The following is a 27,315-nucleotide window of genomic DNA, read 5'->3' as shown; positions in this document are numbered from 1 at the left end:
GTTCTCCAGTTAAAACTGAGAAATGAGTGTAGAAAGGCAGAGGGAGTGAGTATTGTTAACTCGGCATGTGTCAGACTTGCTGCCTGCTCCTTTTTTAGTCGGTCTGTAAAACACATGCTGAATGCAAGCTCTTAGAGTCTGCTACCACCTAGTTGTGGCTGTTATCTGTGGAACATTTAACAGGATTTGTCCAGTTTCTAAAGTATTTGTAGGCAGCTTGAGGCAAACCCTGCCTTAGCAACTAGTACACTTCCGTAGTACAGCTGAAACTTGCATCACTTTCTCCTCCCCACCCACGTGCAGGATTTGTCTCCTGATGAAACATGCATCCCATTAAGGCTTGTTTGATCACATTATCCATGCAAACCAGAGAGTGGTTTGGAACTTTCTGGCCTCAATTCTTCCCTCTGTCAACTTTATCCTTTTGAAAGGATTCAAGATTTGTTTCAAGAAGGATAGAAGTAACTAACACCTGGGCTGTCATAGCTCACTGACTGTAACAACAATGAAAGTTTCTTTCAGCATCAGTTTTTGCCAGTTCTCAATTACTACATTTGATGTTTAAAGAAGGGGCAGCAGTGGAACAGCCCCACATACCTATGGATGTCTTGGGTGCCCAGAAGCTGCTGTACCTGCTCAGTCACGTTCTTATTAAAGATGTCACACAGTTTCCCAACAGTATCCACTACCACACTGGGTGGAGCTGAACTGTCTGGAAAAACAAACACCTCATGATTCTTGTAACAGTAATAATAGGGAAGTATTTTGGAGACAATTGAATTCTTGCAGGTGCACAGATTTTATTTGGTTTTCATATATCTAGGCATACACATTCCATCATTCCCAGAAAACAGAGTGCCCATGGTCAGAAATAAACAAATGTTAGCTAGGAATGGGGAATCTCACTAATCCTTGTTCTGGCTAGAACAATTTTGGCAGAGCTGTGTTTCACAACAGCGAGGGTACTAAAGTGCATCCTACAATGTCAGTGGAAATTTATATACACGGAGAAGGGGTTATTCATTAGGTTCTTGTGACACAGCAGCCACACTATAGGGCTAGGCCAATAAGGAACCTGCTTAGCAAACGTTTTGTTAACACCCAGAACTTGTTTTGTATTGAATTTTAACCTGTCTGGAGTGCTGTGACTGAAGGTAGCAGCCTCCTTGTTCTTTTCTCCCTCAATTGCGGAAGAATGAGGCTTGGACAAGGCATCCTCTGAGCTGCAGTGATTAGGGGGAGATGAGGTTTCCTCATCTCCTATGCTGCTGCAGGCAGGAACACTGCTTCCCTCCTTGAATGAGGCTCAGCAGCCCAGGAGCCTTGCTCTGGGGCTGGACATCCTACGACCCAGCCCAACCTTTTAACCCAGGAGCAGCAGCAGCTGCTGCTCTCCAGAAGTTCCCACCAGAAGGGAAATAACCAACTACACCTCTGAGTACTGACAATTTTTGACATTCAACAACTTCTTTTGGTTTTTAAGTTTAGCAGCATAAGATGTAACTTTCTGAGGTCTGGACCCAATTACACTTGAATGAACTACTGAGTAGAAATCTACATCCAAGGCTGAGTTATCTTCTTCCTTAAACTTCTTATCTTTCAAGTGGAGAATGAAAGACAATTATGAAGTCAGCTCACTGAAAACAAAGTTTTGTGGAAAAAAGGAAAGTTCTATTTCCTCTGTTATTCCCATCTTCTGCCTCCCTGTTATTCCTCAGCAACTGCTAAAGGCTTACAAATAATGGGGATTTGCTATTTGAACTGTAACGTGACAGGAACATATTTTTATCTTCCCAGTGAAGAAAACACCTAGTTAATTTGTTTCTCAACAGCTCAACATTATTTTCTATGAAGAGGTCAGCTTTTCACTTGTCTCCTTTCTTTGGAATAGTGTGAACAAGCAGCAGGTAATTCTTTACCTAGTTCCAGGAGCTCATGGAGATTCCTCATGGCATTGGTCATTTCCCCCAGCTTTATGTAAACCTCATTCATCCGTGGATAAACACCATTCAGAGAACTCACATCAAACAACTTCTGGAAGTGAGAGACTATGGCAGACAGGGTTGTCAAGGACAGTGTCTGGCTGTTCTGGAGCAAGGAGGAAGAACTCATCAATGGTACTGCTTAACAAGGCAAGGGTGCTTTTAGCTGTGAAACATTCTTAAACCAGAGTCTGTTTAGAGACTGAAAACCAGGGGTAACTTCCCTTATTAAATCTCAGCCTTTCAAAGATTCTTAAATCTGAAGGCATAGTTTCAATAGTTTTCAGGCACAAACATCCACCAAACTAAAAATACTCTTCTGAAAGCTTTCTTCTCTGTTGCTGAGAGAAGCATTTATGTATTCTCAGCCCTGAGAGACAGACCAGGGTAGTTCTTGAGACTACAGGGCAATGCAAATTCACTGCTGGTGAAGTGCCTTTGATTAAAGCAGTCTTCCCCAAGGTGAATTTATCCATTATGTTAAAACAATCTTTGACTATTGAATGTCTTCAAACAAATATTTTTTAAATGCTGCAAGGCTTTCAAATGCACCAATCTAATCACTGTGTGAAGAATGCATTTAAGAATTCCACAGTAACTTGTGATTATAGACCCCTGGTAAAAATTACCTTTTCTTTATTTTCTAATTCTTCCAAAATTGCATCTACTATCAGCTGGAGGTCTTCAACTCGTATGGATTCTCTCTTATCCTGTGGATCTGCAGTGTTCCAAGGCAGCAATTCCAGAGACAGTTTTCTCAAGGACCTATGCAAAGCCTTTTAAAAGAAGAGAGGGGAACCAACTTATTTTAGAAACTGCTTAAAGATGTTTTTATTATAGGAACGGATGTTTTTCTGTTTCTCATATGCAGTAACATTCCAGCACTGGGGAGGGTAAGGTTTTAGTTTTCATGGAATTTAAACACAGTTTCTTGCTGACATTCTTTGATTTGAAAAGAAAACAGTTACAGTAAAAAAAATACTATATTTGCTATGTATTACAGTTTCAGTGAAATACACAAAATTTTGTGTATTTGTATTTGTGAAATTGGTCACAAAGAGTTTGGCTTTAAACAAAACTATTTCACTTGTATTTGTACCAAAAAGTCGCTATTCTGGCCAGACGAGAGGAAGAAAGAGAATGCACTATCCTTAACGTGTGAAATGGACTCTAAAGCTTAAGTGTTTTCTTAAGGACTCCGCCAGTTAACAAAAACAAATAAAAGATTTACACAGAGAAGTATCTCTGGTACATATTTCACGTGGACATCAGAATTAAAATTTAACACCAAGCAATAATAAAAGCTACACATGAGAACCCCCACAACTACACAGAGCGAGGGATGGAGGAGTGGAGAGCAGAGGAAAGGAAGACCAAGAAGCAGAGTACAACATTTTGTTACCTTTAGGGCCATGAGCTGATCTGCCCACATTTCTATGGTGAGTGGAAGATGCTCAAATCCACATCCCTGTCCATTCTCTTTAATGTGATTTTGCACTGGCCCTTTGCTGGGCTGAAATATTAATGGAGGAGCCCTTGGGCTTCGCAAAATAGAATCAATACGGGACAAAACCTTCAACAACAAATAACAAATGTTATTGCTCAAATAGGGATGATGTTTTCTAATAAAATCCCTCTCTATCACAATCATGATTTCCTAAAATTAAGTCATAAATAGCTCCAATATTACTATTGATGAATTTTACACATGCATTCAACATGCAATAGATTCAAAGATTTAAACATATACTAGCTAGAAGATATGTAAAAGTAATGCAAGTATATATTTCCTTTTGAAGGATATTTAACATTTATCCATTGTTATTTCCACAGTTTGCATTCTGCTAAGTTTTATTATATTTGGGCTTTTTAATTAAAAGGAAAATAAAAGCCTCTATCTCCTCAGGCATGTTTAAAACTGTAATCTAAGGATCTGTTTTGCCCAAGATCTCGAGCAAATCCCCTGTCCTGAATGGACTTCAGCTAAATCACATTCACCAGCCTAGTGTCTGCTTCCTTGCTGTGTTTTCAGGTAGTTTACACTGAGACAGAACAACTAAGAACCAGCCTACACTGACTGCCAAATCCAGAACATGACTTATCTTGCTTATAGAGCTTGATAGGCATTCTTAGCCTCAAACCAGCACGCTCCAGCTGACACAGCTAAACAGAACATGGATAATGTTTCATTGTAACAGTGCTGGAAACACGCAAACAGATACAGTTTGGGTACCTGCAAGTATTGCTGGCAAGCTGCCTGCAGCTGATTTACTCCTGCAACTCTCCCAGAGTCTTTCTTTTCTTCTCTTCTTTCTCCGGTCCTGCTCCCTGAAGATCTGCACAAAATACACACAGTGGGTCACACAAGCAGCCTTAGCAGGAGATGCTACCCTTTGACTTGATGGGAGAAGCAGGTGTGTAGCACATACTCACACCTACAAAGTCAAATATCCACGTTATGATGCTGGTCAACAGAATTCCATCAGACCCAAGCAGCACAGACAACACAACACCTAATGCAAATATCATTAATTTATCTCAAGTCTCCAGGCTGACGCTATGCCAGACTGCTTGCTGCTTTAGAAGGGATACCACCAGTTTTTCTGTTGCCAGAGTTCTGCTATGGCTGAAGACTTAAAATTCAGAATTTTACTCAAAAGGTTCAAATTCCAAGCTGAGTCGTTATCCACTTCTACTGGAACATTTTTCTTGGCTTATTATACAAAGCTGACTACTCTTCTTCATCTTAATCATACCCACTGCATGAGAGAAAAGACCATTTAAATATATACAACGTGTATATTTATTTTAAAATTTAACTGATGTCCTTTTCAGGCTATAAAATATTTAGCATCCAGTATACACATGCACAAATGACTAAGTGAAATTACAGATAAAAACACTTTGTTAGTACTGGATCTTTAATATCTTTCATGTATTTTCTTAGCAATATTTCAGAAAAAAACAGTCAATTTCTAAAAATAATATGGATATAACGTCAGTAGCTGCAACATTTTGCCAACTCACACTTTCACATTCATAATCCATCATGAAACCAGTAGCTTCCTTTACAGCTCATGGAAGCAGCACACACTACAGATGGCCCTGTACATCTTGCCTGCAAAAGAACTCCCATCAAATCCAGACAGACAAAATGAAATTAAAAAAACCACACTGCTGAGCCCCCATTTGGAGACCCTGCCATCATTTCAGAAATACAGAGGGCTTTAGAGGTCCAGCAGCACTTGCTGCCCATAACCAGGCTCCAAAGAATGCTGATAAGGCACATGCTTTATAAGCTACTCTCTACTTTTGGGTTGCAGAGTAACTTTGCCTTCAGAAGGCCAGAGGATTCATGAAAGTCCCTGAAAAAATATACTTACTGGATAGTTTTCTTTAGAGCTTTCTGTAGTTTCTTCACTTGGTGCTTGTAAAATTTTAATTCCTGTGCAGTTGGCCTGTTAGAAAGAAAAAGTACCAAGTTATATGTCTTGCATTGGAAGGTATCTATAAAATTCATTCAAGTGAAAAAGTAAAAAAGCTTTGCCAGTGCCAAAACATTATTCTGGAAATGAAATTCTGCTACATTTCTCCATGACAACAGCAATAAAGAGCAAACTAACCATTAGCAGCTGTTATTAAGAGTGTAGGGAGGAGAGCGTGGCTGTTGCTGCCATATCTTATTTCTTCAATTGCAGATTTCACACTTTGCTTTTACAATTGCTGGTGCTTTGTAAAGCAAAGTCTACTGAAATGGTCTTACAAAGGATGATACTTATCCTTTCTCACCTTATTTCCAAATCTTTCTTGAGATTTATATTTTCAAGCAAAAGCTGTTCGTTCTTGACTTTTGTTTCAGTGAGTTGCTTCTGGAAAGACTGCAACATACACTGGGTTATTTCTTTTACTGCACTCATTTCATAATCAACAAGCTTGAACAATTTAAAGTATGTGCATGTTAAGAAGGGTTCCCAATCGCCTGTACAGCAAGACAGCATGGATGAGGAATCAGATGATTGAGACCAAGAGCCTGGTGCATTAGACCCCAGGTGGAGAACTGTGACTGAGAAGGTCTATGCAATCCTCAGCAGACTCACAACATTTTGCTGAATCTTTACACAAGGACAGGGAACTCTGCCCAGGGAGGTTACAAATTCAGAAGACATGACAAGAACAAGGGACAGAAGTCAAACATGTTGAGGTATGTGGCTCTTGGAGGGTTACCACTGAGAGATCTCCACTGACTGATTCTTGGCGGTTCCATACCGTGAGTAGTGCTTTGTAATTAGGAGTAGCATCTAGATTTAAGAACTCTTCCTTGTTTTTTACTTCTGTCTGGACCTGGTCTTCATCTTTTTGATATTGCCTATTGGGAAAAATAAATTGGTTCAGTTTACTGCGATTCAATTAGCTCAAAAATTTAAAGTTGGTTTAGTTAGCAGTTATGTATGATAATAACATTTCCATAGACTACAAAGTAAATAGAATAGAAATTCTGCCCTAACACCCAGGCTCTAATTTCTGGGAAAGCTGTTTCATATGCTAATTAAGTGCACTTGTCCACAAGACAAACTCCAGTACAAGCAAATCCCATTTCAGTTTTCTCAGTAATCTCAAGGTATAGGAATGTCTCCAGTATCTGTTTGTTGCTTTGTGCCATGCAGGCACTGGGATAGAGCTGAAAACCTTTAGTTTTGGGAGATCAATCAACTGAGCACAGCTAATGCAGTAATTGTCTGTGAACCATGGCAAAAGAGAAAAGGGGGAAAAAAACCCCAAAAAACAAACGTATAGCTCAAATATCTGAATACCCCAAACTTCTTAACTCTCCTGATCTCCTGGCTGAGAAGCTGCTTAGCCTGACTGCAAATTATTCTCTGGAAAAATCCAAATTTCCAGGACCACTACAACTCTTTGCTGTTTCTTACATGCCAGTGATATCTGGAGCACAGACTATTTACCCCTATAAGATTAAAGAACAGTAAGGGCTAAGAAAATTTTGAATAGTAGAACTGTAAGGCATTCAATGAGACCTACCTCAGCTCCTTTTTAATCTGACTAATCTGAGATTCATAATAATCAATTAGACAAAGGTACCTGAAGAAAGGAAAAATGTTAATTTTGAATTTCAGACATTCTCAAAAAACTCATACTGTGACCAACCCAGAGGACCAGGTCAGCTTGCACAGCTGCAGTGCACTTTAGAAATGGCTGCTCCAAACAGTGGGGTTTCTCTCATACCAGACAAACATGGTCATACTTTGCCAAAACAGAAGGTTTTTTTCTACAGAAAAGTAGATGCATTAAATCTGTACTAGTTTAGAAGGAGCAAAATATTTAAGAGGAGAAAACAGCTAAATTTGCCCACTAGCCTCCTCATCTTATGGCTACGGTTACCCAGCAAGATTAACAGAGAGGCACAGTCAAAATAAAGTGTCTTGAGCACTCTGAAATTGTCTGTTTGGGAGAGAGAGATGAGAGAGGACAAGCAACCAAATTCAGTGGTCCCTCCTCTCATACAGTGAGGGCTCAAGCAAAAAGCTGAGCATACACAATCCCTTTTAAAAGCTTCCCAGGTAAATATTGCTGGCCAGGCCTAGAAAGCCAGGTGATATCAGCACAACAAAACAATGGTTATGTGAGGCCTAGGAACTGGCAAATGTCTGATTGTATCAGAGCTATGGAAGTCCTACTGGCAAGAGACAGAGCCTTGTGATATTTTGGGAACTTACCATAAAGTACCTGGAAGTTAACAGCAAGCCTGCAGTCAGCAGTTGCAAAGACCACTTCCCAAAACTGGAAGGGCTCTTTTTGGGGAGGGGGGGCTAAAAGGTGGGGTTTCTTGTATTTTTGTTTTTAATTTACATTTTAAAATGTTAGAATCTTAGGATGAGATCATCCTAGCAGACACTGCAGCTACAGAGCAGAGTGAATCATTCCCTTCCCTTTGCTGACATCTAGTGTGGCCAGTGGGTGGCAATTTTTTAATTTCTGCCATGGATTTATCTGGCTTACAATTTCACAAAAGAAAAATATCACTGCACTGATGTACCTTTACAAGAATTCATATTTCATCTTGTACACCTAAGGTCTCCAGATTATTTTTTTTTCACATATAAATACCAAGAAGCATAACTTTCAAATCTGTTTCTTCATTTAATGCTACAAGTGGTTCAGCAGTGTCAGAGAATCACTTACCGCTGATCCAGGAGAGACTTGGGAGCTCTTTTGCAAAACTGACAAAACATTTTGTTTTGAGTAGCAACTCGCTGCCTCTCCTCCCTCCCAACTCTGCTCAGCTCCTTCTGCAAGTGGGCAATAATCTCTTCCTGTTCTTGCAGCTTTTCCTGCTGCTGTTGGTATTTTACCTGTGAACAGGCAATGGGAGCATTATTGAACTGTTCTGACCCAAAATCTGACTGTAATGTGCAAGCCCAGGTACACACTTGGTCCCAAGAAGGATGAGCACTTGGGTTTTAGCCACGCTGAAGAGACAGTGGAAGAGGGATACAGATATTTTTCTAAATTATTTCTAGAAAATTCTGCATAGTTTGAAAAAACTTAGAGGGATACAGATATTTTTCTAAATTATTTCTAGAAAATTCTGCATAGTTTGAAAAAACTTAGGTATAAACAGTGTACTAACCCTATTAGGTCTTGACCCAGGACTCATGTTTATTTGGATCAATGTAAATATTTTTAGAACCTTCATAAGTCAAAAGTTTGAATTATCAGGCAGAAGTATCTGAATTACCTGTGCAGCCTGTTGGTCTTTTTGAAGTTCTTTGACTCGGTTCTGTTGCTGGCATGCTTTAGCTATTGTTTCATCTTCTAGCTGACAAATTTTGGCCTTAATATTTTTCACCACATTTTCCAAATCATTAGCCCGTTGCTCTTGCCGAGATGCCCGACTTTGTTCCAGTCGTACCACTTCTCTGAAAAAAGAAATCAATCCTTGATTTTAAATTAAATTCATTTCACTGAAGACAGTGCAGGAAGCACATGCCTGACATGATGTGATGAGGTTTGATAGTACCCTGTGGCAGCAGGTATGGGAAATGTGCCAGCATGAGAAGAAGCAGCACATGAAATAACGGAAAAGCCCAAAAGGAATTGGGACAACATTGCTGCATACTGGACAACAACCTCAGGAAAAAGGTCTTAAGCCTCTGGTGAGGCAAAATCTCCACCAGGCAGGAGATGCACACTGATAATACTTTTACTCTCCATTAGCTGGTAAGTTCCTTCAACTGTGTCTTACCTAAGACATCGATTTGCCTCCATAAGTCCCTGCATCACCTTCTGCTGTCGCTCAGTGTCTTCCACCAGCGTCTTTAATGCAAGTCTTATTCCTAGAGAAGACTGACTGTCTAGGACAATCGTATCTGGAGATACAAAACATAAGCAAAGTCACAATGAAAGGCTTTTAACAGCCAAAGAAGATTGCCTGTCTGCTGTCATTTGGAAGTCACAGCTTTAGAGATGCATGAACTCAGGCTTACTATTTCCAAATACAAAAAGGGCCAAAATTACATTTCCTTACCTGATGTATCTCTGCAGCTTTGGGGGGCAGCAAGACTCACAGGTTTCAACCCATGACGCATTAATGCCTTGTTTATGTCTTCCCACTCTGTCTTCTCCTGCTGCACTTGGGAGAAAGGGAAAAAGAGGGAGAAACCAGAGTTCTTCACATCACCTGTGCAGCAGAAGGTACCAAATGCCCCCAAATTAAAGCAAACCAACCCCAAACCCCCAAAAGGCCTCTACAGGAGGATCTGCAGAGCACATTGGGGAAAAGCGTACTTAACAACACACAGCATGCTCAGTTTTCCTGATCCCTATTTGAAGGCAAAATACGCACAACGAGTTAAATTCGCCTCTTTAGGGAGCTCAAACCATCGGCCCTCGGGTCCCTCCAACGCACCCGGGGCGCAGCGGCCCCGCCGCGAGCGGAGCCCTCAGGGAGGCGGCGGCGGTGGCTCTGGGGGTTCATGGACTGTTCCCCCGCCTTCTGCCCCGCTCCAACCACCCAGCAGCGACACCCGGGGCCAGCAGAGTACCTGGGTCATGGCGAGGGCTCAGGGCGGCAGAGGGGCCGCTCTCCAGGCCGCGGAGCCGCTCGGGCGGGAGCGGAGCGGCGGGAGCGGGCGGGCCGGGGGGGACGGGGCGGCGCTGCGCGGGCGCCGCCATTTTGCGGCGCGGGAGGCGAGGGGAGGAGACCGGGCGGAGGTAGGAGCGGGGCGGCGGCGGGAGCTGCGGCGGGCGCGGGAGCGGGGCTAATGAAAACAAAAATAAAAGAAAAGACAGGGAAAAAAAGCTCGTTGCCCGCGGTAACGGTGGGGGGAAATCTGCCGTCCCCGGAGCTCATGCGCTTCCCGGTACGCCGCCCCGCGATGAGCGCTGCCGGGATTAGGTGGATGCTATGGGAGCCGTAATCCCAGCCTAGTTTTCTGAAGGAGCCCTTCCGTATAAAGGAATAAACATCGCCTTGGGCCGCTGACTCGGTCAGCAGAAGGCGCGGTGAATAGAGGCGGTGGGTGCAGCACTGATGTGTGTCCCTGGTTCGGAGCCAGCGGGGCTGGAGGCGCCGCGCCCGCTCCCCCTGGGGCAGCGCACGGCTTTCCCTTGGGACGCGGGTGGGATCGGCCTGGAGTCTGGGTTCGAGTTTGATTTAAAACAAAAGTGTATTACTTCATTACCATGATTTGCGGGGAAGGAAAAAAAAAAAAAAAAGGATTTTGTGTGTTCTGGGATGCTTCCTAATCCTTTCAGCATTGATCCTAAATGATGCCTAAAATCCACGCCGCAGGATTGCGGCCTGCCCGGGGTGATGAAGGCTCTGGGCGGTCTGTGGACAGCTCTTCTGGCATCTCCCGTGTGCCCGAGGCCGCTCCTTGTGCTGACCCCGGCCGGGGACACACGCGGGTCTGTCCCGAGCCTGCTCCTTGGAGAAGAGGAGGGAAATACTCCCTGCCTGACTCCCAGCGTGTGCCCGGGGATGCCAGCCTTCACAGGAACCAGAAACTTCAGGAACGGTCAAAACAATCTCCTCGGCATTTATTAGCACATGTTTGCTTATTGATAAGCACAGACAAGGCAGATGATGATGAAATTAATTAGTGAAAATAACACATTAAAAACCAGTGGTTGTAAACCACACTCATGGTCTAACAAACCTCTTAAGTAAATTAGTTCGTTGTGGCTCACATAAATGTTGTGACAGAATTGCCAGGTCAAATTTACTGATGTGCTTGTTGAAAGCTACTGCAGTGGTTTAGAAAAAGGAAGGAGGAGGTGAAATTACTGCCTGTGCTGTTTCCCAGTCCCAAATTCACTACGGTCTGGGACTGAGATGGGCAGCTCTGGACTGGGTTCCTGCTTTGTTCGTTGCTAAGCTTTGTCTCACAAATCAGGCTGCCCATTTTTCCATCCAGTAACTGACAACGTTATGAGGAGCTAGTAAAGTTAGGATAAACTGCACTTACTAGTTTTGTAAAATATAATACTTTTTAAAATGCACTTGGCTTTCTGTCTTAGAGGAAAGATGGTTGTGTTTTAAGTGTTTTTATTTCATCATATATATGACAGCTAGCACTGCATGCCAGTTAATGATGCTTTTAAAAGTGTCCTTTATCTTAACTGGAGAAAATGATGAAACTTGAGACCTCGGCACTTCTCTGCTACTATTCTGCTTTTCTATTTTTTCTTGCTGCTAATTGGATTAAGAGCTCTTTTGGCTTCTATGGCATCCGGTGAGGAGAGTACTGTCTGTGAAGATGAAGTAAGGTAAAAAATCAGTACTGTGATATGAGCAGATTTGGAAAGATATCCACAGTTCCAGTGGTAACTTATGACTGTATCTAAACTTTAAAAATTACTTAAATTAAATGAAAGGGTATCTTGCCAGGTCCCTTCCCCTGTGTCCATGTGTGCAGAGTTGCATATCTGAATGACGTAGGCAGTGTTTATGAGATTACAGACGAATCTGTTAACACAGCAAATAGCTAAACTGGTCATACTATTTTTTCAAGTCTAAAAGGCTGAAACTTTCTTTGAGACCAATCAAATAATATATTTTAGTGCCTACCAAGAAATAGCAGAACTGTCCAGGAGTATCTTAAAACTAAATATAACTTTGTTACCTATTGTCACCTGAAATGGGAATTTTAGAGGTTAGATGGCTAGCTGTGTCTTTGTACTGTTTGTCAAAGTGAGCCGGTTTAACTGTTTATATTTTGTGATGTTTTGTCATATTTGAATGTTTGAAAAACATGAAAGTATAAGCAGTTCTGTAAGCTTATTCTTTCAAGTCTCATTTTTTATTTGCAAAAAGTGACTTGCCCAGAAGCAGTAAAGAATTGAACTGCAGACATCGGGAATTGAACTTTCAACGACAATTAATTTACTTTGTTGGTTTCTCCTTAGGTCTCGGTACAGCCACTTAGAGAAGATGACAGATTTGGTGGCTGTTTGGGAAGTAGCTTTAAGTGATGGTGTTCATAAGATTGAATTTGAACATGGGACCACTTCAGGAAAGCGTGTTGTCTATGTTGATGGAAAGGTGAAATTGCTATGTGTTCAAAGTTCACTGTGATACAGATTATATAACTGCACTTCCATGCAACACACTTCACAACAAACAAAAGACTAATAAATGCAAGTGAGGTACATTCAGTTAATTACCTAATTTAATAAACTACATCGTTATTTTTTTCAATTCCAGTTAAGGTGTGAGTATTCATGAAGTGCTTTGCTGTCTTTGGGCAGAGGCACTCTGTGCATGCAAAGCACCATATATGCATTCATTCCCAAATAATAGTTCAGTACTGAGCTGTCTCCCGAGTTCAATTTTTTAATATTAAAACATGCACTCAGGTGTTTCAATTAATACCCACTGTCTTTTTTTCTACAGGAAGAAGTAAGAAGAGAATGGATGTTTAAATTAGTGGGTAAAGAAACATTCACTGTTGGAGCTACTAAAACTAAAGCTGCTATTAACATTGATGCAGTCGGTGGCTTTGCATATGAATATACTTTGGAGATCAATGGAAAGAGTCTCAAGAAGTATATGGAGAACAGGTTAAAAACAACCAATACCTGGATATTGAACTTGGGAGGTACAGACTATAGAATTGTTCTAGGTAAGTAAACATCGAGTGACTACATGTTGCTGCCTTTGAATAAACTTGTGTGCATTTAAAAACTGGCAATTAAGAGAAAGCACAGTTCAGTGGGTAGCACTGATGCAGTATAAAATCTTGGGGGATTTTAAAATTTGGAATGAGATGCCAAGGACAGTCTGAAAAATAATGGTCTTGTTATACATGTGTGAGCCTACAGCAGTGTGGTCTAGATTTGGGGGGAGGAGGGTTGGGAGGTATTAGTGCTGCTGCATCCATAGAGCTGCCCTAGCAAGGCAGTTCTCCAGGTGAAGCCTGTTAACAGAAGTTTTACCTGCATTGTGATCAAACCTCATGTGTGTCTTAACTTTGTTCAGCAGGTAGCCAGGCTTTCCTCCCAAAAATCATCAGCCATAGTCAAGAAGTCTTTATTCCACATTTTTGAGAGATTGATGAGCATTCTTTTTTCTGCATCACTTCTTATCCACAAATTTAAACTAAAACCTTCCGATGATGTTCTTTCACTTTCTTAATAGCTAGGCAATATATTCTCTTCTGCCCCCCTTTCCCAGTTACATTACAAGCAAGTGGGAGGAAGGGATCCCTTGAGGAATTTGTCCATGGCACTTAGTGGGAAAACTTCCACTTGGACATTGCTGTATGGTTAGAGCTGGAGACAAGAGATCTCAGACTATTATTTCTTCTTAAACCTCAGGACAGAATGAACTGCCCTAAGATGAAGGAGAGCAGTGAAGAAAGACAGTTTTAGTGCCAGAAACAGATAAGTCTCTTCACAGAATTTTAACCTCTCTATGCTTACTGGAAAGGCAAGCAGGGTTCAGCTCTCTGCTGATGATGTGTGAATGACAGTGTCAGTAAAGGGAATTCTAGAGCAAAGTAATTTAAGGAGGATATGCTGGGAGAAGTAAAAGAATATTCTGTTTCAAATGCACAAAAATCTAAGATTGATATTTAAAGTGGTACTTGATGTTTTCAAAATGTTACGAATACGAACAGTATGATGGATGTTAAATAATGCTGCTTTTGAATTAAATTGACCTGGAAGAAGAGTTAGAGCTTTATTGAATAAACAGCTCTCAAATAATTAGCAGAAATTATTTCACTTTTCTGTCTTTTAATTTTTTCAGTTTAAGACTGTCAGAGTATCTCTGGCACTATTCAGAACACCACAGTGTTAATAGCCAGGGCTAGGGAGGGGTAAAAATGTATCTTCAAAGAAAAAGTTGATGACAGAGCCTCCTCTCTCTCCAATGAGAGCAAACCCCGTAGCTCAAGTACTATGGCTACTTAGGAACATATTTTAGGAATTGGAAGTAAAATTCAACAGTAGATTTTTAAAATCCCTAGATCCTTGTTTGTAGGGAGAAAAAAAATACCTTTTTCTTTCTACTTTCTGTTTTCCTTTTCCTTCACAGAAAAGGACACTATGGATGTGTGGTGCAACGGTCAAAAAATGGAAACAGCGGTATGTGATCCCTTCCAAAGGCTCTTCCCAGGCTATGGATACATAACCAAAGCTTGGCAAAATAAGCCCCAGAGTGGCACATTACCTCCCTTTCCCAAAGAGGCTGAGGCAGCCAGGATGCTCCTGGTCTGTTCCAAATGACCTTCACTGAATTTTATCATGGGCAGTATTTCAGTTCAGATGCCAAACATCTGCTTATTTAAGGATAAATGATGCTTTTGTTTACCCTTTTTAGACAATCAAAAGAAATTTGAGTCAGGGTTTTTAGGGAGAAAACTTTCTAGGGAGTGAGAAGGACTTGAGTTTGAGGCAGAGTGTAGAACCACTGCATCCAAATCTGCTTGTGTTAGTCACTGAAAGTTGAGCACATGTAGTCTGTTCTGACTCAAGCTTTTTTGTCCATCTAGAGATGTTCCTAATACTTAAGGGCTTAAGAGCCTCATTGGAACAAATAAAATCTTTTATCTTTCTGTCACATCTGCATTAAATTTTAGAGCAGGCTGACAGCTAGAAGACTTAATCTGTTTGGTGTCTTTTTGCATTATCAATATGCATACCAGGTAGGCTTCCCCATCCTTGAAGGATGTGTTTTCTCACCAGGCAGGAGTTACAGTGGTTACTACTGCCACAGGGGCCTGGATGAGCACAAATTGTAAAATCAACAGTTCTGCTACACCTGAGAGTAGGATGAAAAGATTCACCTAATGTTTGCTTAGTAATCAGTGGAAGAAACCTCCTCTCAGTGAATCAGGACTTCTGCTCCTGATGGCCATCAGCCTTTCCTACAATGTATTGAAAGCACTCAGAAGAATTCTTGCAAGCTGTGAGTGCAAGTTTAGTGCCAAACTATGCTTCCATTAGAGCAGCACATGGATTGTACTGCTGTCACAAACATCATGACAAAAACACAGCCATGCCTGGCAAAATCTCTAACAGGAAATCACATAACTGCAGCAGATGTGTATCCAAGATACACAGCTGTTGTACTTGATTCAGGGGATCCTAAATACTTCACCTTTTTCTGCCACTTCAGAGTAGGTTTGTGTGGCACCTACTGGCTGTGCAGCACAACTCAGCAGGACACTGCCTTTTCTGGTTTTGGTTACTGATGTGAATCAGTAATATTGATTCACAAACTCCAGCTTTACCATTTCCGATTGTGTGACGTTTTCATCATCATCTAATACCCACAAACCCTTAACTGGGCACCTTGGCAAAGCCCTGCCTGAGATTCAGCAGCTTTGTTCAGCTTTTGGGCAGTACTTGTCACAGGTACCTAAAGCTGCTGTATCTGTGGGAACTGCAAGTGATCCTGACATTGATGCACTCAAGCTTTTCATTTATTAAAATATCACGTGTCTCTTGTTTCCTTTCTCCCAGGGTGAATTTGTGGAAGATGGGACTGAAACTCACTTCACTGTTGCTGATCGCAGCTGTTGCATTAAGGCTGTCAGTAGTGGGAAACGAAAGGAAGGAATTATTCACACCCTCATTGTGGACAACAGAGAAATCCCAGAGGCTGTGGAATAGCCTCTGGTTAACTGATTATGGTAGGACTAAGATCAGGAATTTTCAATTACTGTGGTAATTATTTTAATATGTACTACTTGGTACATTTAGTTTGTGCTGACTTTATTTTCTAGTTTCTGTACATGAAATTATTCTTTTTGAGTACCAGATGAAAATAATTATATACAACCTCTTACATTACCATTTTTTTTTAAAAAAACCTATATATATCTAGAATGTATAGTATAACACTACGTGTGGAGAACACTGGTGAACTTAAAGAGAAATTATACATCAGGAAAAAATCATTCTGTAATAAAATGGAAGATAAATATTCAGTCACATTGAATCCTTAACTGCAGGTGTATGTGGAAGGAAGAGAAAGCCTTTACTGGGCACAGGAGTAAGATGTTAAAAGCTTTCTCTGTAATTATTTTTCTATTAAACTGACCACAAACGTTTTCAGATGCAGTTAAGGGGAGTTACAAAGTTAATAAAAAGGTTAATAATGAAATACACAGTTATCAATACTTGTGTTACAGTATTAAAGTAACACTGAGTTATGAAAACTGTTCTTTATTCCCACTAGGAGCAAGATGTTACATTGTGCCAAAAATAACATTCCTTTAGGTGTTCTGAAAACTGATGCTGTAGTTCAGAAATTCTGTACTGAGTTTTTTCAAAACAGAAAGGAAAAAAAAATCCTGCCATGAAACCCCTTTAAAAATGATACCTCTTGACACATGCTGAAATGAGAACTTATCTTCATTCAGTGCTAGCAAATCTTAAATCTACAACTATGTGTTTTCAGGGCAGTAATGTGTGAATCAAGAAACATGAGGAAAAAGGGGGCAAAAGTGGAAAACAACTGGTTACTTAAATGGAATAGTTAAAATAGGAATAGACTAATTCTGTTTTCAGAATTGTAGCATAATTTCTAAGAGCAACCTTTGGATTTCTTGAGAACAAAACTCGTGTGTTAAGAGACTCACACTACAAAACTACCCTTTGCAACAGCAGGCATAGCTAATCTTAAAAATAATTTTTACAAAACCCAAAATATAAATATATTAATCTAGAAGTTTATTTTGTAATGGTTAAAAAAATTTTCCACTTGTAACCTCAGAATTCAGAATTAGACTTTTATAACTTAATTTCTTTTGGACTTGTGAGTGGTTCCTAGCACTACAACTACTAGCTCAGGAGATGCAGATGCAGTACAAGCATCCTGGGAATCCATTAACAAATTATTTTGAAAAGTTTTATTAAATGCTGATTTCATCTGTGTTTTAGAGATCAAACTGCTCCCCATTTGCAGGCTTTACTAAAGAAAGCTTCCATGTACTCAAGTGCTGGACTGAATCCCCTTTTACACTGGAATTACTGTAATAGCTAGCTCTTGGGCTTTTCCATGTATTTGCTTCAGGTCACTGCAGAAGCAGCATGGGGATACCTGGCTACAAGGCTGACAATGTAATCTTTAAAAGATGTTGGTAAAGGTAGATTAATTGAAAAATAATTTCAAGCTGTAGCTTGAACCAGTTCTCTATTCTTTTGTAGCCTTTCAAATAGATTGAATGTTGCTGAGAAATCTGAAGCTCATGTACAAATCACATTCTTAAGACTGTATAGAAAAATACAAGTTAACAGATAGTGACATTCATACTTTTTATTTTGAATACATGTATCTACAATGCTTGAAGTAACTAATAAAAACTATAACAGCAACCACTGTAAGAAATCATGAAGTATTTCCTCATGTTTGTCATAACTATGTGTATATAATACCATGTCCCTAAGTGGAAAATAGGGGAATGTAGCAGATGAAAGAAAGCTATCTTAAGTCAAAAGAAAACTTAAGAATCAAAAGGCACAAGCAAGATGTCTTGTGTTTCCCTGACATATGCAGTATCTCAGATTAAGAAAATGCAGTGGAAGAATGACAGCCCACACAACCATCAAAGTGTATACTCACAAGCTGAGATCACTTTAAGGAATTAAGTAAATGACCAGGTATGTTAAATGTTAATGTTAAATGTTAAACTGTATTTTGGGATGCTTTCCCTTCTGCTTCCATTCACAGGTAATTTTGTCCTCATCTCCTTCAGGTATTAACTTACTCTTTACTTCATTAATATTACAGAGTACTTTTCAGGAAGCACTTTGACCATAGCACACTACTCTCAAATCTAAGCACTAGACTTTGTTCTCAGAGGGTCTTCACCGTAGCTACAGTTCTGCTTTATACCCACTGAGGATGTTGCTGGTTTTCTCCAGAAGCTACATCCCTCTCAGTCACTGGGGAACAAGTCAGCAAATACTGTGGAAGGGCCCCAAAACCGTTGAAAATGACAAAGATGTCAGGACTGACTACACTATCTACTAAACTGTCATATAAGGTAATGGCATCCCTCTCCACTCCTGGTGGCACAATGTAAGATGGCTGGCCTCTAGTGTGTAAGCCAGTTACTACCTCAGCCTCAAACACGTATATTTTAGAATTTGGTTCCCATGTAGCTGTACCCTTGGTCAGGTTCCTCAGGTTCCTTGTAAAGTAAATGCCAGCTCCATATTTTTGTTCTGGAAAGAGAAAGAAAAATTTTCAGAGGACAAAGCGTTTAACGGTTGGTTCTTTCAGGGGGGTAGCTCCAAGAGACTGCTGCTTGATTCAGGGTTACAAGTGATGTTACTGCTCAATGTGTGCCATCCTTTTGGAAGTTGATTTGCGTGGAGTGGCTCTGATGCTTGCACTGACCTCCCACTGAAATCACGAGCAATGACAGCTGATGGCCATTCCAATTAACTGCTACTCCAGTGGTAACTGTTTATATTTAGTTGTTAATCCAGTGATTGAACCATCAAGGTCTAAAGGATTTATATAAAATAAATATGACTCACACTTCAGTCATCATGCATGAGGGACTGATAAACAACAAAGGCAGCAAGATCTTAAAAATGCAAACTACAAAGAAGAATTTGAGATTTATAAGAAAAAGGTCACATAAAGTGCTGTTACAGTATCACATGGGAAAGTGCAAAGAAATTAGACCAACATCTTATTTATTCCTTTTAAAGTGTGGAAATGTGCCATGTACATTGCATAGACAAAGAAAGGCAAATCTCCACTTTTTGAACAGTTTATTACTTGAAATCCCAGTTCTGTAATTGACACACAAAATACCACACCCTTCACCAACTGCAGCATGAAGCACTAAACACTTTCTCTTTCTGAAAGCATCTGTCTACTACAGTATTTCATAGAGCTCACAACTTTCCTCCAAGCCCACTCTACTCTGAATGGCAGCGTGAGCAATCAGATTATCTGCTGTCTCTGACCACACCTGATCTGAGCAGGGGCCTGGGCTGGATGACCCTCAGAAGCACCTTCCAGCCTCAGTGTTTTGTGAGGCCCTTGAACATGCTTCAAAGCAACAAGCTGCTGCATGCATGTTTGCAGCAGCTACATAAGGACATTGACTTTCTTTACAGAGTGATGTAACAAAATAAAACTTGGACATGGAATTATGTGTATACTAATAGGTCTGTCCAGTGTCTGGGCTAGGCTTGAATTCAGGCTTATCCTCCTAGAGCCTTGCTGGCTCTACAGTGTCAGGAAGGAAAACCTTACTGTATGTAATAAAGTAAGCTCATACAAATCTAAATGCAAGTAAGAAACAGTTCTTGTTTGGGAATGCCATTTTTTTCTAATTTTAACCTAAAGTTCAGTAGTCAGTCACTTCATTTTGACTAAAGATGCCAAAGCAAGTTATTACCTGTTGGTGGAGAATACATCCTGTGAAATCCAGTTTGGCAAACTGAGCTACAGAACTCAGCAGGGACATTCTGGTACAACTTGAAGGTTGTTTTGGAGCTACCATCTACATTTCTTTTCATTTGTTGGAATGCAGCAGATAGAAGTGGATTACGTATCTTTTCAATCTGTAACATAAAGAACAGTGTAGCATAAGCAAATGGAGACCAATGTCTATGAAATCCATAAGTGCTTTTATTCAGGCTATGTTCTTCAATGCAAGAACCTTTACCACATAGTGGACAAAGTATCTCAAATGGGCAACTTATCCAAAGAGAAGAACCATACCACTATCCCATGCTTCCCATTGAAATCACTGGGAATATTTCCTGGTGTACTGACTTCTAGTACTTGAGTTGTGCTGAAGACACTGAGTCCACCTCCTGTTTAGTAAAGCACTGATACCCAGTATGATTCTACCTTAAACACATAATCAGATCAGAACTCTGGCAAATTCAGGTGGCAATTTTTGATGACAAGCTCACAAAAAGAAAACACACTGCAATAGTGTCCTGGATTATTGTACTTAATTAATTTTACCAATCTCATATTTCTCTAGAGTCCTATAAAGGAGTATCTGAAGCATGAAGTAAGAGGGAGAACATACAGTACAATTAAAAAGACTTCTAAGAATTTAATCACTTTTTGAGCGATTATTTTTGTTATGTTCAAAATACTTTCATTAGGAGTAAAGACTGGATCTATCTTAAGGATTAGGCTGATTTGATCCTAATTTTTAAAAGCAATGCATTGAAATAGTTCATCTGAATTTTTTAAGCTTACATTAAACATGTTAGGTCAAATATATCAGCTGAGATTCAGTTTTTCCATTAATATCCTCTTTACCCTGAGAACGTGAAGTCCAGCTTTTTCAAACTGTTTCTGTCTGTCTTTAAACTCCTGGAGGTGCGAATCTACCAGTGAAATCTGGACATAGTGAGCGGTACTTGTCTTGTGAAAGTCTCCTTCTGAAAGCTGGCCTGCTTCTCGTTGGCCTGGATATGAAAAAGGGAGTAGAATTTTCATTATCCTAATGTCTGAAGCAAAGGCAAGGGGGGCAGACCCCCGACGTTAGTTGGTGGTTAATTAAGAACAAAGAATGTTAAGTATTCTCTGAAGTAATGTCAGAGGCTAATCTTGAGAGGAACTAGTTTATATAGATATAAATGTATTCTATTTTTCTGCATTTATTATAAGGAAAGCAGGGAGAGAGAAAACCAAACAAAAGCAATTTATGTTCTCTATTATACCTCTCCACAGCCAAGCTTTCATATAAAGGTATCTATATTGAGTGACTATCCCAACATGAATTAAAAATTGATCACTCAGTAGCTTTTTGTAATGCCACTCGTTGTATCAACTGTTCATGACAGCCAAGGACTCTGCAGAACAAGTCCACTGCTGAGCCCTGCAGCAGTGGTCCAGCTGTAGCCAGCAAGAGCTCAGCAAAGGTGTGTGTTAATTAAGTCCAAATTTTGCAAATCTCCAGTGGCCAGGCCTTAAAGTGAAGATATCTTGGAGGAAGCTCCACTGCAACTGGATATACATCATGGCCAGCCCCTGTATAAACTGTGCCCTCCTGGGAACACTGCCAAGTGAGTGACCACAGCTAACAAATGGTCTTCCAGAGGCTCACATGATAAAAGTACAGGGATACCAGTAATTAAAGCAATACTCAGTATGCGTGTGTGAACTGAATGTATGTCTGTCCACTCTCAGCAATAGAGAAATATATGTTGCTTCATACTTGAACTTGTTTAGGCACTTATTTACTTCATTAGTCACTATTTACTTTACTTACACAATGAGTAGAGCAGTTCCTCTTGTTCAGCTAGAGTCGTCTCTTGCATACGAAGCAGTAACTCCTCAGTCATGAGCACTGCATCAATCAAAGCATCAGGAGGGCCCTGAAATTTCAGTCTTGCTTGTCCACCTCTCACTTCTTCTGACATGCATACACTAGAAGGCTGCTCTCGAGAGAGTTCTGCAAACTCCTTTTTACCAAGGCAAAAAATGTAGTTATTTTCAATAACAGCAGGGCGACCTTCCTGAATTTGCATTACAGTTTGGAGCCATGATTCTGCTGCTTCCAGTGCTGTAGGTGTGCTCCCTCTAAGTTCAATCATTAGTTCACTGCTTGCAGTTTGACCCCCTGACTCTGTACCTGGAAAATATATATTTTTTTTAATACAAGTGCATTGGAAGAGTGAAGAGCTTTCAAGTGCTGACACAAATTCCTACTTGTAATGCAAGCTGTACAGTGCAGGAAACACACTACTCTTCCGGTATGCTCAAAAAAGAGATGCAGCTACAAGGAGGTAAGGTTCCCAGGATCCACACACACACATATATGGAGAATTTATTTGCCTTTCACTAAATGACTTCCAACAAGTTAGGCAATGACAATGGGTTTTGTTTTTAAATCTTAAAAGGAACTGCCCAGTTCCATTCCTATTAATGGAAAAATACAAAGTGCTCATGAGTTTTTGCTTCCTCCTCTCCACAAGACACATAGGTAAATACTAAGTTCCCTATTTTAAAGGGATGCGATTACAAATTCTCAGTTCTGGAGCGCTCATTTACTGGAAATGCCCCTTCTGTTCATTACTTACTCAAAGGATCACTTCTGTTTTCCAGTTTGTGATTTGCTGAATAAAATTTTCTCTGGAGAACCTTGAAAGATAAAAGTTTAGGAGGACTTTGCAATCTTCTTTCATCAAATATGCAATTCATCTCTTCAAAACTGTTAGACAAGCAGTTTACACCCCCACCCCCAATTCTGAAATTGTCAATTTTCCACAAGATGTTATTCCTGACAATATCAAATGCATTCCTGTCCAGCATCTCCTAAGGTAACACACCTTACACACTGAATGGCACCTTTACCACCTCCTTGTGGTTGTGGCATATCTCACGCAATCCCATAAGATAAAGGTGTTCATTAATTGCAGTTTAATGCTGATGAATCCTTACTCAGTTTTAAAATCCAAACTATTCTCCTGCCTGTCTACTTGAAACTCTTCTATTATATTAGCTCATAGAATCTGTTAATAGGGTTTTGTCTTAGGAGCTCCATACAAAAAACCAAAACTGACTGAAAATATTTCCTGAGGAGGAATGTTTGCCCCTTAATGAGTTAAGAGTAGACTCTTATACATTCACTGACAGACATGAGAATTTTAAAGTTCCCTCCTATTTTTATCAGACTACAGGGTGAAGACTTGTAGTTTAGAGAAAAAAAATATTTGCCAAGATTGAGTATTTTCTAATGAGATTGGGACCTGCTTCTCCCAATTGTTGCTAGTACAGAATAGACTATCTTCATTTTCAGTCCCCTATGGAAATATTTTTAGTTTTGTGTTTTCCTTAGGGGTAGTTAACAACAAATTTATTACCTTGCAGACATCAGGGTCATCTGGGAAAACGACAAACTGCACTTCTCTCTTCTTCATAGGATGTGCCCTGGCAAAATTTAAAATTGCTTCTATCATGGTCTCTGCCACTATGTCAATAGACAGCATTGGTGACCAATCTACTGGAAAAGAAACTGAGGGAGATGAGTGGTCCTGGAAGTGACCCAGGCATCTTTTCACTGCATCCTTTAATTCCTGCAGGAAAAACAAAATGTTTCAGTCCTGCAGGAAAAACAAAATGTTTCAGTCCTGCCATCACCCAACATGAAAATCCATTAAAATCCAAAGTAAGTGATCATCACCTCACACTGTAACACCGGATGCTGGCATCTCAACACCACGTTCAGTACAGGCATACCCCGCAGCTCACGCCTTTTGATTACTATGGGCTCCTTAAAACGTGCTGGATATCTAAAATGATGCTGAAGTTCCTTTTGAAAAGCTGAACCCTCTTCTTTCATCAGTTGTTCTGAAAATTGAGAGGAAGGCTCACCCCTTGCATTCACAGGGTTAACAATAGCTGTTTTCTGCAAGGAAAGAGTGCAAGTTTCAGTATACTTCAAACTGACTATTTGAAAGCTTTGCTATTACAGAGAGCATTCTTTCTAAGCACAATTCCTGTAAAAAGGCCTGACTGCCACATTCAAGATCAGCTGCTTGAATTTTCCTACTACTTACTACTACAAGCAGCACTGGAATACATCAAAGTATGCACCTTGCAGTGGCAGTTCAGAAACCAACAGCGTGCACAAAGCTGTTCCAGTCATCAGAGTGTACTGAACAGAATTATTCCTCTCACTATCCAAATGACCCATGAGCCAATTATCAGCAGGAGAGAATTATGGCTGTCATCCCAGCCTTAGGGTAGCAAGGACACATCACCAAACTAGCGGTGTCAGTACATACATGTAAGGGAACTGCAAAGCTGTGATTGTTTCCAATTCCCAGTGGAAAAAGCAGACTCCCATAGTAGGTGTTCTGTATTTCAAATACGGAAAATGCAAAAAACTTGTTTACAGAATGCCTGTAACAGCAGTAATTGTTCTAGCCTTTATTGTTGAGTATTATCTAGAGACACAAGAACATGTTTTCCTCACAGTCTTGAGGGCATGTGCATCTTTCAGCGCTGTAGAATTGGTTAATAAAATTCCCTGCAAGGTCAACTTTGCAATCCTTTGTTCTCACACCAAAAAATGAACTTCCTATTCAATTATGATACGTCTTCATAATAAAAGTTAATTTTTAAGATACAGTATTTGCTAAAAGCAAATGCTGTTCCTGTGCTGTACTTTGCAGTCTAAGAGCTCTGTTGAATTCCTGTGACTGAGCTTATACATTTTGCACCAGATTTTCTAGCTAAAAAGTGAATCAATTTAAATAATGCCCTGTTTAAAGGTAAGATGCACATCATCTAAATTATTTTCAGCTGTTTCAGTGTTTGCTGAATAATTTCAGTAATGGAGTTATAAGAACATAAATGATAGGAAAAAAAGCAAGGCAGAAAATAAGAGAAGACTTTTATAGAGTGCATGATAAAATGTGAATTTCTATATAATAAGAAGATAAACCTTAACATAGAAATGTATTATTAATCATCCAATCTTTAGCTGCTTCCTATTATAACACCATGTATAAAAAAACAAAATAAAAACATTCTAAAGTTCAATACCCATTTAGACAAAAAACAACTCCTTACTACTATAATTTATTTACCATGTGTAAATTCTCATCAAACTGAGAAGAAAACTATTTAGTGAACTGATACAAAATGCGTTCTGAACTCTTGGGCTCCAAATCCCACAAAGACTTGGAGGCAACACCATGTTCCTCAAATTACAGGACAGACCTACCTTCAGCTGTTCAGGGTATCCATTTACGATGCGCAAGCGAATGCCTCCATGTTTGAGGTAAGTTGAAAGCTGGCTTGGTGAAGCTGACACAGTGTCCTCAAGTGAATTGGTATCACCCAGAAACTTTTCACAGGCCTTCTTTATTTCTGCAACTGTAGACTCTTCAATGTTCACCAGGCGGATTTCCCTGAGACAGCTTGGTGGACTTTTCTCAACAAATTCCTTTACAGCCATTACAATCACTTGAGAACATAAATCAACTGGGAAGGCATAGACACCTGAACTCACTGCTGGGATAGCCACAGACTTTAAATGTCCTGAAGTACTAACATAACACAGAACATTCCAAATAGCTTGCTGAAGTAGGTAACAGCATGTTTCCTTTTCATGAGGATTCCACCTTGGCCCAACTGCATGAATAATTTCCTTACAAGGAAGCTTCCCTCCACCTGTCACTGCTATATTGCCAACTTTGACTTTTCCATTCTTTTGAATATAAAGATTGCTTTGCTCTTTTATTTCTGGCCCTCCAGCTTTTACAAGGGCAAGAGCGAGACCACCTCCATGTTCAAGATACTCATTCGCTGCATTCACCAAGGCATCAACCTTGTGTCTTGTGAGATCATCCTTATAAACACAGATGTCAATTCCCCCTTTTACTTCTTTCCTGTATACTTCAACAGTGCTTTTTGTTGCTTTTCTGAAGGCCAACGTACAAGCAAACTTTTTGGAAACGAGATTATTTAGACAGTAGTCTCTTCTCTTAAGAGCTTCATAGGCATCTTTACTGATGGGGATCAAACTGACCTCATCCATTACCATGAGCGACCCTAGGACACAGAATATAAAGTGAAACAGAAGATACTACTATCAAAACATGTATTTTTACAGAGAAGTGTGGCTTATAGCTCTCAATTTTATCCTACTGTCATTGCTGAACAATATTTTTTTTTTACAGTCCAATCTTCTCCCTCTCCTTTTCAGAGATTTAGAAAGCCCAAGAAGGTTCATTTAACTGTGCCACAGAGATCTGATGCTGAGTTTTAATTCTGTGACTCTTATTTGGTCTGTACTTAAAGCCCACAAGCAAGTTCTTTCTTTGTATGGAACCTTATATGAACTCAGAAAGGCTTTTTAAACCACTTTTTTTAGGCAACAGTTTTTACATTATCACTATGGCAATACAGCCCTCTCCTGGCAGATGTCAGCAGTACTATATGCAGCAGTTATGTTAATTAGTTTAAATCAATTTGTGTGAGTTTAATCAAACTTTCCTCTGGGATATGCTACCTGCTTGTAAAAAGGATCTGACGTTTTGCACTTATAAAGTATACACGCCGATTCATCAAAACACTTCTGAGCTCTTGCTTTTAAAAGAGAAATGCAAGCAAGTCCTGTTGAAGTAATGAATAATAATGGTGATTCATAACTGTGTCTATTTCATATTAATTATGAATTTCAGGCTTTTGTTCTCCAGTTTGCTGGCTGTACCTGGCAGTTTTCAATTTACATACAAGTACACACTTCGCAGATAGCTAAATGAGAGGCTTACCTAAATCGGGCTTCCCTTTGAAGTAATCTGAAACGTAACTCTATTGTAATAAAAAGAAAAAAAGGAAAGAGAAAGTACATGTTACAAGCAGCAAAGTATGTGGGCTACACATAGTACCTTCCTACAGGAGAGGTTCTGCTGCAAATCAAACCGGCAGCACCAGCTTTTCAAACATCTGTACGAAGTTTTCTAGTTTTTAAAATGCTGTTCGGAGCTGCAGGAGCTCTGTGGGTGAAGCTGCCCGCAGCTTCCTCTGGCTCACTCGCAGGAGCGAGAGGGAAGAGTAATTTCCGAGCGCCAGGCCAGAGGCCGGGACTGTTCTGTTCCCCTAAGCCCCGCCGGGAGCTCCCGCCGCACCCAGAGCCCCTGAGGCAGCCGCCGCCCCGAGCCCTCTGCCCCCAGCTCCTCGGCGGTACCTGGAGGGCTCCCATAAGCTGGCTCGGCGCGGATCCTCAGCGCTCGGAGCTGGAGGGTGGTCCGAAGCGGGGAACCGCGGGCAGAGCGGGAATCGAAAGCGAAAGCAAGCGGCGGAGCGGGAAGCGGAAACGAAAGCGAAAGCAGGCGGTGGAACGGGATCGCGGTGGAACGGGAT

At 40.4% G+C, this 27,315-nt stretch overlaps 3 protein-coding genes across 11 annotated transcripts in view; 1 reads left to right on the top strand and 2 right to left on the bottom strand.

The window, feature by feature from the left end:
• The window catches only part of CEP70 (centrosomal protein 70), an 11,225-nt gene extending 1,020 nt beyond the window's left edge, over positions 1-10,205 (bottom strand). The window contains exons 1-14 of one of the 5 annotated variants that reach the window (XM_069021163.1): positions 10,043-10,205; positions 9,526-9,630; positions 9,244-9,367; positions 8,737-8,917; positions 8,181-8,350; positions 7,020-7,079; positions 6,249-6,348; positions 5,772-5,860; positions 5,366-5,440; positions 4,216-4,318; positions 3,385-3,555; positions 2,612-2,758; positions 1,920-2,088; positions 598-712 (exon numbers count right to left, since the gene is read on the bottom strand). In XM_069021163.1, coding sequence (XP_068877264.1) covers positions 598-712; positions 1,920-2,088; positions 2,612-2,758; positions 3,385-3,555; positions 4,216-4,318; positions 5,366-5,440; positions 5,772-5,860; positions 6,249-6,348; positions 7,020-7,079; positions 8,181-8,350; positions 8,737-8,917; positions 9,244-9,367; positions 9,526-9,630; positions 10,043-10,172 — 1,739 coding nt within the window. In that variant the 5' untranslated portion in view covers positions 10,173-10,205. Of the gene's footprint in view, positions 1-597; positions 713-1,919; positions 2,089-2,611; positions 2,759-3,384; positions 3,556-4,215; positions 4,319-5,365; positions 5,441-5,771; positions 5,861-6,248; positions 6,349-7,019; positions 7,080-8,176; positions 8,351-8,736; positions 8,918-9,243; positions 9,368-9,525; positions 9,631-9,843; positions 9,889-10,042 lie in introns of those variants that run through there. The other 4 variants (XM_069021165.1, XM_069021167.1, XM_069021164.1 and 1 more) reach the window with 4 other exon arrangements.
• On the top strand, positions 10,163-17,825 carry FAIM (Fas apoptotic inhibitory molecule). 5 transcript variants are annotated; one of them, XM_069021173.1, is made up of 5 exons: positions 10,163-10,211; positions 12,408-12,543; positions 12,895-13,123; positions 14,539-14,588; positions 15,969-17,825. In XM_069021173.1, the coding sequence occupies exons 2-5, from the start codon at positions 12,433-12,435 to the stop codon at positions 16,116-16,118; spliced, it is 540 nt and encodes a 179-aa protein (XP_068877274.1). In that variant the 5' UTR covers positions 10,163-10,211; positions 12,408-12,432; the 3' UTR covers positions 16,119-17,825. The 5 variants fall into 5 exon arrangements, with proteins under 5 accessions (XP_068877274.1, XP_068877273.1, XP_068877272.1 ...); XM_069021172.1 differs by lacking the exon at positions 10,163-10,211 and adding an exon at positions 10,286-10,360; XM_069021171.1 differs by lacking the exon at positions 10,163-10,211 and adding an exon at positions 10,380-10,515.
• On the bottom strand, positions 17,752-27,231 carry PARP9 (poly(ADP-ribose) polymerase family member 9). Its single transcript, XM_069021161.1, has 10 exons — positions 27,140-27,231; positions 26,724-26,763; positions 25,172-26,001; positions 23,624-23,848; positions 23,304-23,516; positions 22,521-22,581; positions 21,710-22,072; positions 20,755-20,903; positions 19,871-20,036; positions 17,752-18,677 (listed from the first exon to the last, which is right to left on the bottom strand). Exons 1-10 carry the CDS (start codon positions 27,152-27,154, stop codon positions 18,340-18,342), a joined length of 2,400 nt encoding a protein of 799 aa, XP_068877262.1. The 5' UTR covers positions 27,155-27,231; the 3' UTR covers positions 17,752-18,339.
• Between the last annotated feature and the right edge of the window lie 84 nt (positions 27,232-27,315).

The sequence above is a fragment of the Aphelocoma coerulescens genome, chromosome 7, assembly GCF_041296385.1.
Source record: "Aphelocoma coerulescens isolate FSJ_1873_10779 chromosome 7, UR_Acoe_1.0, whole genome shotgun sequence".
Lineage (NCBI taxonomy): Eukaryota > Metazoa > Chordata > Aves > Passeriformes > Corvidae > Aphelocoma > Aphelocoma coerulescens.
The sequence above is the reverse complement of the archived record's forward strand: the minus strand, read 5'-3'. Positions and strand labels throughout refer to the sequence as shown.

Excerpts from the sequence above, each read along its gene's own strand:
- FAIM (XM_069021169.1), top strand. The coding sequence starts at position 10,767 with ATGATGCCTAAAATCCACGCCGCAGGATTGCGGCCTGCCCGGGGTGAT. Across the intron at positions 11,018-12,407 it reads AACCAGAAACTTCAGGAACG|GTCTCGGTACAGCCACTTAG; the intron begins GTCAAAACAATC and ends GTTTCTCCTTAG. Across the intron at positions 13,124-13,817 it reads AGACTATAGAATTGTTCTAG|GACAGAATGAACTGCCCTAA; the intron begins GTAAGTAAACAT and ends CTTAAACCTCAG.
- PARP9 (XM_069021161.1), bottom strand. Across the intron at positions 23,849-25,171 it reads GATACCCTGAACAGCTGAAG|AAAACAGCTATTGTTAACCC; the intron begins GTAGGTCTGTCC and ends CTTTCCTTGCAG. Across the intron at positions 22,073-22,520 it reads AAACAGAAGTGATCCTTTGA|GTACAGAGTCAGGGGGTCAA; the intron begins GTAAGTAATGAA and ends TATATTTTCCAG.